Below are 10,263 nucleotides of genomic sequence, written 5' to 3' on the forward strand. Positions count from 1 at the left end.
CCAAAAATGAATACGACTGTCTTTTACCTCGAGGCTCCGACATCCCAAGATCATCGGAAAGGTTATTTAAATGCAATAGCAGCATTAGTAATGCTTTTCAAGCGAAACTTGTAAAGAAAAGAGAGTTTTTCTTACCAGCAAATGATTTGATAAAAGCAAGAGTCGGAGAATCAAGTATACAGTATACAGTATACTGTATACTGGTAAAACCTGAAAATGGCGAGTTTATGGAAGGTGAGGAGTCCAAATAGGTACCGATTTGAAAATGAGATAACAGCTGTGAGCTAGCGCGGCGGTTCAAGAGTAGCTTGGGGGTAGAAGTGGTAGACGGCAGGTTCACGTCTTTATAAAGAATGATTCTTTTTTCAAAGAATGATTCTTTTTCGCAAAGAATGATTCTTTTTGGGGCTTCTGAAAATGATACTGTAAAAGAAATTCAAAATTTCAGAAGCAATTTCTCGTTAGAGAAAAAGATGAACGAAGGAGAGTGCGCTTCGCGCCAGCTTTATAAAAAGTCCAGAGATATTTTAAGTCAAGAATTTAAAAAAATGGAAAAAACAGTTTTTATGTCATTTTTCTCTAGAACATTGCAAAAAAGAATCATTCTTTATAAAGACGTGAACCTGCCGTCAACGGGTAGAAGTGATGGTAATCTAGGTCGTAATCGGGACGGATCTCTTCGGTGCAAGCGTAATTCGCAAAAAATATGGCGGCTAAGCATAAATTTAATTTTCCTACTTACGAAGAAGTGAAAGAGAAAATCAAAGAACTGGCCAGAGAACTCAAACCAGGTCTCTCACTCCCCCTAGTCTATCTTATAACCGCGGGTCAAAGGATAAATAGCAGCATTTTCTGGATATTTGAAGGGTGTCACAACCGAAATTTTGCAATGAATCTCTACTTGTCAAAAAAAGAGATTTCGAATCAGCCTGAAGATTGGCAACGAAGGTTTATTTTATTAAAAATTCTTTTTCTAATGATCTCCTAGAAATATCCGAGAAATTTGCCGCCAATTTGGCTCCCCAGATGAGCCCATCGTCCAGTTTAAATCAGTTTATTGCGAATTATAATTTGGGCAACAAAGGCAACAAGGGCAACAAAGGCAACAAGGGCAACAAAGGCAACATGTTGCCCTTGTTGCCATTTTCAGGTTTTGAGCACTTGCGCCGATTTTGATTTGGCAGTTGTTGTTGTTTTTAAAAGCGCGTCTCTAGAATTGTTTTTTATGAATTCTTCTGCGTTCTACTTGGCTTAGTCTGGGAAATTCAAGAGGGCAACACACAGCAAAGACGAATTAAGTTAAATAAAATGATATTGTTGTGCAACGAATGGCATTCCGAAATCAAATGACGACTTAAAAAACAACTAACTTCACTGTTTCACAATATTTAAAGGAGGTAACAATCAACGCTGTTGAGCACGCTGGGGGCCTGCGGCCCTTGCGCGCAAAACATGGTAGAGAACTCATTTTTGCAGGAGGCCAACTTTCTCTACTTTCGCGCTTTCATCTCTAGAAGATGTTGTTTTTCTAAGCGAAGGAATGTTGCCATTTTCAGGTTTTGGAGACTTGAAGCTGTTTTTTTAGATGCCCTTGTTGCCTTTGTTGCCCCGTGTTGCCCTTGTTGGCATTTTCAGGTTTTTCGAGTATACTGTATGCTCTATAATTTGCTACTAACAAATTGATAGATAAGGGTTTCAATTATTTCAAAAAGATTCTTTTAAGTTCGCAAAAGCGTTTTTATATCTAACAATTATGCTTTTTATCAGACAATTTTGTTGACTTTATTCATAAAATACCTTCTTAGTATCTTCTTAGTTTCTCACGTATTTATGGGCCAATATGATATTGCCAATATTCTCATTTTTCATAAAATCAAAAAGTAGACGCGTCAAAAATATCCAAGACTATTGCAACTAATATTAAACTATTCACATGAGTACTCTTACAAATGGACAAATAGAAATGCAGTGTTGATGAAATCTTGTTTGAAATACCAATGTATATGAGGAAGTAAGTTATTATCATATTCAGGAATAAATATGCTTATCCCTTGAGTAGTTGAAATAGTTGACTAGAAGATAAATTCTTCCAAACCTTCAACAGCGCCATCAGCGTTCCCATCCCACGTTTTAAACGAGAGTGCCTCTCTCACTCGTTCAAACTTTGATAGTAAAAAGTCGAAGAAATAACTCGAAATGAAGTGCAATTTTTTACTTTCCCTTTCGCTACAAACGCTTGTTTTGATCGGCGGGGTAGGCGCTCAAAGCCCAAGCTACCAAGAATGCCTCAAAAACGCACATTGTCGACGACTTCTTGCCAGGCGACTTTCGAGAAGAAACGCTGGAAATATCTTCTGGTGATCTTCGGTTCTATTTTTCTGTTTTAACAAAATCTGTTTATGCCCTTTGATGAAAATAAATCCGTTAAATAAAAACGTCTCTGATCCCAAATTTTCGAATTCTCATCCTTGATTTCAGCATCGTTTTTTGACAAAATGATAGGAAAAAATAAATTCAACTCATATTTTATTAATTAAAATGTGTTTAAAATCTAGATAAGTACAATAAGTACTATAAGCATTGAAAACTAGACATCTTCGTTAGCAGCAAACGGAGCCATACTTGGCCTTCTTTCCGAACTCCTGTGGTGAATTTGGTGGCAAACCCTGAATTAAATTTTTAATGTGATGAGTTACTATTGTGATTTACAGCATTTCGTCTTCGTCAGAAGCGAATGGAGCCATGGATGGATGATGAGCGCTTTTTCGATACAAACGAGTTGACATTCTATTTTGACGAGTTTCAATCTCTTCGTCTTCAGCGGTCTTGATGCCGAGGAATTTTACGAGGTACTGGATCGCGCCTCCTTGAATGATGGACGTAAACATGATGATGGCGATGCAGGTGGAGAGGAACTTGTGGATATGTGGGATTTCGGCAGTGTGGGTCAGCATTTTCGTCAAAGAAAAGGCGATTCCTCCTCGAAGTCCGCTCATCGCAATCATCATCTGATCGTTGTAGCAAATCTTATCGGTTCTTTTTCAGAGCTTTTTTTGTATTTAAGACCAAGTTTTTGACATGGCAGAAATACTGTAAATTCGTTCCACAATGACTAGCAGCCTATCTGATAATAAAAAGAGCCCTTTTCCTGAAATAATTGAGCAGATAGGTAAGACCATATGTTGCGACGAATCTATACATGAGAACCGTAATCAGCGTAAAGAAAAACAATCCAGTATTCCAGTGAGCTTGGAAATCAACGAGGAATTCTTCGACAACGGTGATTCCAAGGAAGATGAAGATCACGTGCTCAGCGATATTCGCAAGCATTCTCAATAATGCTTCCGTGACGATTTGGGTGTTTTCGTCGACTTCAGTTTTTATTCGTTGCTTTTTAAAAGGGATTTAGAATGTTGTCAAAAGAGTTTTGTTTATGTTGATCGATTGACAATTTAATGTGATGAATTTTAGTCCCAGCCTTGAGCGTAAACGAGCAAAAAATGATGGATAAAATGGCAGAGAGCCCAAGCAACTCTGCAAGCAAGTAAGAGGTGTAGCAAAATATAACGACAAGGAGCGGCTCCACGATGCGTAGTTTTTTCGTGAACTTGAAGGTAAACGAGGCTCAGCTTGTGTTCCCGGAGGTCAATCAGGACCACACCCTGGATGAATTATTTTTATATCAAGACGATTTATGACTATTCTATGGTGTCATGTAAACAAATAAATTAAAGCCAACATGCGTCTGAAAATTGTGGGAGCACATTCCTACATATCCATAGACGAATCCGAGAATCGTCCCACCGCCAGCTACGATGGCAAATTTGAGGAAGACTCGAACCAAATTGAGTTCAAGATGCAACTCGTCCAGCCCCAAAAAGCTTTCGAAGACTTCAAACAGCACGACAGCGACTCCATCATTCAAAATAGACTCTCCAAAGACTGTAATCTAAGCTTGGGTCACATCTTATTATCATTTCTAGCAAATATCAGACAGATCGTTGACCCTCTCGTAAAGAACCGCGTGCACGTGGATTTCGTTAAATACAGCAATCACTGTAACTGGATCGACAGCACTCATGATCGAGCCGAAAAGTAGAAACTCACGTGCCCCAAGATCTAAAGTTTTAGTTAAGACAAGCCAATAAATTGCTGTCTGTTCAGTACCTCCTTCTTCGTCGTCTAGTCCGGGCATCCATCCTAAGACAAATGCGGCGTAGAGGGTGAATCCAATGGCGATGGCGTTGAAAATTGTTCCAGCAACAGCGAAAGTCAAAATTGTTCCAATATTTTCCAAAAAATCCTGATTGCGATGTTGGTCAAAAGAAAAAAAAGCACAAGTCACCTTTTTGGGAAGAAAGTAGCCAGCTTCGAGCATAATGGGTGGCAAGAAGAATGTAAAGAAAATCGTTGGTGTGAAAAGATGCTCCGCTATTTCCTTTCTAAAAGAAGACAAAATCACTGGAGTAGAACAAGAAAAAGTACTTGCCCATAAATAGCATAGTGAAATTCTCCTATTATGCAGCCAATGACGATTAGCAAAACGCATTCTGGTAAACTTTTGAAGTATTTATTGACCTTATAAAAAATAATTTTTGAGAAGCCAGCGACCATGATGACGGTGCAGGCTAACAAAGGTACTTGAACATCATCCCAGTGAATATTTATAAGCTTTTAGGAGGATAAATCATTGTCAGTTAGTCGACTGTACTAATTGAATTAACAAATTTAAACTTCTTCCCGGTATAATAGTCTTAACTTCATGATCATCATCGTGTTCTGAAGCGACTGTCATTCTCTTTTATTTTCCGCTTTCTCTTGATTTTATGGTTCTGTCGACAGAAAAGATTTGACCAGCAACTCTGATTAGATTTTCAATTTTACGAGTCTTTCAGCAGAGAACAACAAGGAAAGAATCTCACAATGGATCACTGATATCTTCCATTTGGTATCCCAAATTGGTAAGCAACAGATTCTTCGAAATTAATACTAAAAAATCAAATCTCTTACGAAAGAAAATATAAGTTATAATTGAGTTGAAATGGGGAGAGACTAATCCTTTTGATGGCCAGAGTCTGACCCAACTAACCGATTGTACAGAACTTGTCTGTAGTAAAATAGGTGGTGGTCTAAACTTGACCAGAATAATAAATTATCATGCGCGTAAAGTGAAGTGTTATTGGAGTTACAGTGTGCGATTTATTTGATTTATAGAAACGGACGACAGAGTAAATTCAAGCGCGCAGGCTAGATAAATTGCAGTGCGCGTTTTCAGCGGCACGATAATTCTATTTTTGACGGAAGCACTATTTTAACGAAAAAAAAGATGCCACTATATCACGACCCAGAAGAGATGGATATTGATCAGACAAGGAAAGGGTTTTTATAACAAAAAATAATGAGTTATTTAAAAATTCAGAAATTATAAAAAAGCAATTATGAAAATAGAGCCCTATAAGAACCCAGATAATAAGAGATCTCCACAAAAATTACGACAACACCACCTATTGAAAAACCCTTTTCTTCTAACTATTTTGTTGATGACAGGCTGTTATTAATATAATCATCTTTTTCTACCTTCAGTCTGTTTGCTTTCTTTATTTGCAGGCGCAGGAAAGGCGATTTTCTATTTACAGAGAATTAAAAAGCTCAAAAGAAACTCACACGCCCCGGGAAAGCCTTCCAACAATAAAACTAAATTACATAATGTCACTTCCCAGCAGTAAAGATCAGCAGAAATCTCAAAAACATTTGCTCGCTATAACCAATGCTAAGGTCACGGGTTTCTATTTCCCAAAGTGAAATGTTTGCGCTTGAAAAATATGATTTCCATGGAAATTGAGAAAAGCTAGTCTGCTTTATCATACTAACCAGGCTCTTTGTTTTCTTTCGGTAATCCGTTGCTGATTATTTTTAATTGTTTGTGTAATTAAATAATAAAATATTTCAGAACCCTGGGCTCAGTAAAACGAGATTCTCAATGCCGCTCCATCACTCGGAAGAGATGGATATCCGGGAAAGATCAAGACTACGGAGAGAAAGCGAGAGGGAGCAGCAACGCCAGAGAAGGAAAGAGTCTTTCGAACGAATAAGAATTTCTTCTTCTTGAAAATTGACAGTCGTAAAATGAAACTCCAGAATAGAGAAAGCGAGCGAGAAAGACAACAGCAGCGTGAAGAAGAACGACGAGAACGGCTTCGAGAACAGCAGCTTGAAAATTTACATCGAGAAAGATGTAATTTTGAATAACTGTTCATCTGTTCTGTTCAATTTCGATTCTTACGACGTAGGGCTTATGTTGTTTGATGAGATTTCCTTCACTTTTGACCATCTTTGATTTATTTGTTTTATTTTAAGGATTTTCAGCACTTGTCGAAATGAATTCTGCAGAAAGAAGACAACAGCAGGAAAGTTTTTCAGAAACTTAGTTGGCAAGTGCTGAATGAAATTTCATCTCGAAAAGGCTTAAAAGAAAGAACAAGAGCAAGAACGGCGACGACAACAGGAAGAAGACCGTCGAGAACGGGAACGAGAACGACGAGAACGAGAGCGCGAACGGCGAAATCAGCTTCAAAATCTGCATAAAAACTATCATAATTGCTGATGAATAACTGCTCGAAATTTTACTGCAAACACTACTTATATCGATGATATATTCCCCGTATATTCACTAATAAACCTTCTCCTGACACCAACGTAAGGACGATACGATTATCAAAGTTCTGTCAATCAGGGCTCTTAGATTCAGATAATGAACGCGGAAGGAAATGTCTGAAGTGTCCATTATTCTGAGACAAAACTCATAAGCAGGCCTCAAAGAACCAATCTTTCGAATAACGTTCTTTTCGATGGTTGAACTCGAAGCCTTGAAGTCAAAAACACCTTTGTTAGTTTTTATTGCGCACTTGGGCTCTCAAAGTATAAAATTAACGTTTTTGCGCCACCTTGAAGGCGTTTAAAACGAGCGAAACTCGCTCTTATCTGTCCAAAATATTTTTCCAAGAGAAAAGGTAAGAATTTTCACAAGAAAAAATCGGTTTTCTAAATCTCTCTGACTTTAAATGAACGATGATATTTTTAGACAACGAAAGGCTGATGAATATTGCTAGAATTCGAATGCAACCAGGCGGATCCCGAAACGATGGGGACATCCACAAGGGAAATAACTGCGGAAAATGATTTTGACGTGAGGCTCATGTTATTTTCATTCAATCCCATAACTACACTTCCCCTTTATTCGGCCTGTTATTAAATTAGTAATAAATTTGATCTCCCTGTGTTTTTCTTTTTTTTTTGAAAAATTGTCAGCATATAATAAACGTCAGACCCAGGGTTCTAAATCTGAGCCCAAAATCAAAAGTCGAGTCGAGTCGAGTCGCTAGTCACTCAAAAAATCCCTAGTCGAGTCGAGTCGAGTCGAAAGACTTTGTGAAACTCCTAAGTCGAGTCGAGTCGAGTCGAGTCGACTAATTCGACTAATTAGTCGAAAAGTCGAAAATTTTGTAAAAAATAAGAAATTAAGTCGAAGAAGTCGAAACGAAGTCGAAAAAGTCGAAAAAGTCGAAAGTCGAATAAAAAGTCGAAAAGTCGAGATCAGAAAAATTTATTACTAAATAGTAAGGATATATTTATCAAACTATTTTAATGACGTTCTTCTTTCCACAATTTATGACGAAAGGCTGGGTAAGCGGAGTGATTTTCTAAATAATAAGAAATATGATATCTTCAGAAAATTCTTACTATTTTTTTGATGCTTCAGATGTTCCAAAGGCTTGAGTTTTGAGTCCTTTTCGCGCAGCGATTTTTTTCAAGGCCTCTTTGAAGCGACCATGTTCCGCTGTTTGTTGTTTCTTTTCTATATGGGCTGCTTTTTGATTATGAAAAATTGTTCCCATTTGGTACGACAAGCAACTGAACTCTCGCTCAGCTTCGTTTGAGGATGATGGCAAGCGGCCGATCTACTTTATATTTAAATTTTGAAAATTAATTAAATTTACCTTTCCAGCAATTTTCATGTTGCCTTCGACTAAAGCGGCGAGAAAATGATGCTTGCGCGATGCTCATTTCTAAAGTCTAGAAAAGTCAGTTTACAAAATCTAGAAAAGATTTGAGTTCTTTGCCGAATGTTTTCGACTTTTCAAATCGACTTATTCGACTAAATTTTCGACTTTTTCGACTTTTTCGACTTGATTTTCGACTTTTTCGACTTGATTTTCGACTTTTTCGACTACATCTATAACTTCTTTTTCGACTTATTCGACTAGTCGAAATTAAGTCGACATATTTAAGATTTTCTAGTCGAGTCGAGTCGACTTTTTCTCACAAGCAACCAAGTCGAGTCGAGCTAGTCTTTTCGACTAAGACTCGACTCGACTTCGACTTTAGTCGAAACTCGACTAGTCGATTTAGAACCCTGGTCAGACCATTTAATCGAAAACCCAGCAAGCCTTACCTTATTTGTCCGTTAACAGAGCAGTATACTTAGGTTTTATTACTTAGGTTTTGCCGGTCGAATATAAATAAAGATTTTCAAATTCTCATAGATCATAGATTTTTATTAGAAGTCATGGTACAAAAGATAAAACAGCGCAAATAAATACCAGTCCCATTTGAAGAGTGCACAAGATGTAGCTGAAGCAATAAATAAACCCTAAGTCAGAAATATTTTTCTATCTTACCTTGTTCCATAAGAAAAATCTTCGCCCAAGTACTTGATCGGGTCGATCGAACTTATTGCGCCCACCGTAAAAACTACTCAAAGTCTATTAGCAAACGCTAACCAAAATTAGCTGTTGTACCTGAAAAAGTGAAAGATGTAATGAAAGCGCTTCCAATGCCACTAGCTCGGCTTTGATCGCCCTTGAATGCCTTGAGCAGCGAGAAAACAGTAGCTGCCAGTAAAATGAGCACGTTTGTCAGTTGAAAGCCACGAACTGCCTCTAGTCCCTTGTATCCTTCGTACTCCCCGATAGAAATTGCTTTCTTTTCGTCGGAGATCTTCACTGACCAGATTCCGTGACTGCCTTTTTCGGAATTCCACCAAGCCTCGCTAGAGACCGCGGAAAGAGCAAACACGAAGCTTGCGGCCCCAAGAGCCGCAACGGCATGCTAAATCCGTTATTACATTGAATCTCTTTCTGCTCACTTACTGGAGTAAATCTCTTTATATCCATCATTCTTCCTAAAAAGAGGCTGAAACTCTGGAAAAGCTGAATAACCTAAGGCAGCCCGGGCGAGGTCAAGCGTAAATTAACGACTTTCATTCGTCATCACTTGTTCCTTTGTTTTTTTATTCTACTAAAGTTTTCACAAGTTCTGAGCTCTAGCTCGGAGTTCATTTAGGTACTCTCGTTCTAGTAGCTCAGAAATGCTTCGAAAGGTTTTTTGGAACGTGTCTTAGATAAAATAATATGACTTGAGCAAAATGACGATTTGATTAGTTTATAAAATATCATATTGAGCAACACTATATTTATGATTATATCCATCCACAGAGCTCAATCTTAATTTGTTTTCTTGCTTCTTCATCCACGTTTGCCAGCTTGTGGGATTGATTGGAGAGATTATTGATAAGTCCAATCGAATAAAGTTAATCCTGGTAACCTGGTAAACTTTAATCCATCGTTTATCCACCATTTGTTGAGCGTCACCAGCGATTTCTTTCAAAACCAGCCATCATCAAAATAATCGTTGTAATTATTTGCATTGAAAAAATCGGTTCGCTGAAACAGCGTGAAAAAGCAAGTGAAAAAATTTCGCAGGCCGCTCCGGGTTAATCATGTTTGGCAGATGCTGACAGGGAGCCATGTGAAGAAGCTTAGCATAATTTATCTGATAAAGGAACTGCTTGCGGCCATTTCGGGAGCCCATGACAGCTACAAACAGGATCCCTAGAATGTTCGGGAGAAACGTTACAAGGCTGCAATTTATGACTTGTACTAACGGAAATAAAAACTATTCGCCTCATAAAAGATGAAATAAGCCTCATTAAATGTTATTTATTTCGTCACAATATAACATAAAAAGTCATTATCGTGCCGTCAGATCCGCAGTGCGGAAGATAAAACCGAAGATAAAAATTGACTTAAATAAGCACTTGTTTTGACCGCAGATAACGGAGTCTAGCCCTTACCCCTGGGCGTTCCATGAAAAGCAGAAGAGAAACTGCAGTGTCGTAAAGAGAGCGTAACTAGAATTGGTGGCGCCCTTCGAAAGGCGAATATTGGCTTCTGAAAATTTTCAGGATTCGGCCTCAGAATCATG

General features: G+C 38.1%; 4 protein-coding genes and 2 long non-coding RNA genes across 7 annotated transcripts in view; 2 read left to right on the forward strand and 4 right to left on the reverse strand.

Annotated features, from left to right (window-relative positions):
• The window catches only part of LOC145711254 (uncharacterized), a 34,672-nt gene that overhangs the window by 6,539 nt on the left and 17,870 nt on the right, over positions 1-10,263 (forward strand). The gene's annotated exons all lie outside the window — the stretch shown is intronic.
• LOC145711214 (Na(+)/H(+) exchanger beta-like) lies at positions 2,545-3,490 on the reverse strand. The gene is made up of 2 exons (XM_081788946.1): positions 2,710-3,490; positions 2,545-2,666 (listed from the first exon to the last, which is right to left on the reverse strand). The coding sequence occupies exons 1-2, from the start codon at positions 3,006-3,008 to the stop codon at positions 2,588-2,590; spliced, it is 378 nt and encodes a 125-aa protein (XP_081645072.1). The 5' UTR covers positions 3,009-3,490; the 3' UTR covers positions 2,545-2,587.
• On the reverse strand, positions 3,704-4,502 carry LOC145701977 (sodium/hydrogen exchanger 3-like). Its single transcript, XM_081779193.1, has 5 exons — positions 4,486-4,502; positions 4,346-4,442; positions 4,168-4,303; positions 4,007-4,119; positions 3,704-3,949 (listed from the first exon to the last, which is right to left on the reverse strand). The coding sequence occupies exons 1-5, from the start codon at positions 4,500-4,502 to the stop codon at positions 3,704-3,706; spliced, it is 609 nt and encodes a 202-aa protein (XP_081635319.1).
• LOC145710724 (uncharacterized) lies at positions 5,723-6,682 on the forward strand. Of its 2 annotated transcripts, XR_014135068.1 has the most exons (4): positions 5,723-5,892; positions 5,951-6,075; positions 6,150-6,411; positions 6,477-6,682. It is a non-coding gene; the product is annotated as an uncharacterized LOC145710724 (long non-coding RNA). The 2 variants fall into 2 exon arrangements; XR_014135067.1 differs by having other exon boundaries at positions 6,150-6,682.
• On the reverse strand, positions 7,588-8,043 carry LOC145711275 (uncharacterized). The gene is made up of 3 exons (XR_014135148.1): positions 7,998-8,043; positions 7,741-7,958; positions 7,588-7,700 (listed from the first exon to the last, which is right to left on the reverse strand). It is a non-coding gene; the product is annotated as an uncharacterized LOC145711275 (long non-coding RNA).
• LOC145711249 (uncharacterized) lies at positions 8,521-9,238 on the reverse strand. Its single transcript, XM_081788975.1, has 4 exons — positions 9,150-9,238; positions 8,799-9,108; positions 8,679-8,751; positions 8,521-8,631 (listed from the first exon to the last, which is right to left on the reverse strand). Exons 1-4 carry the CDS (start codon positions 9,174-9,176, stop codon positions 8,565-8,567), a joined length of 477 nt encoding a protein of 158 aa, XP_081645101.1. The 5' UTR covers positions 9,177-9,238; the 3' UTR covers positions 8,521-8,564.

This window comes from Oikopleura dioica, chromosome 1 (genome assembly GCF_907165135.1).
Source record: "Oikopleura dioica chromosome 1, OKI2018_I68_1.0, whole genome shotgun sequence".
Classification (NCBI taxonomy): Eukaryota; Metazoa; Chordata; class Appendicularia; order Copelata; family Oikopleuridae; genus Oikopleura; species Oikopleura dioica.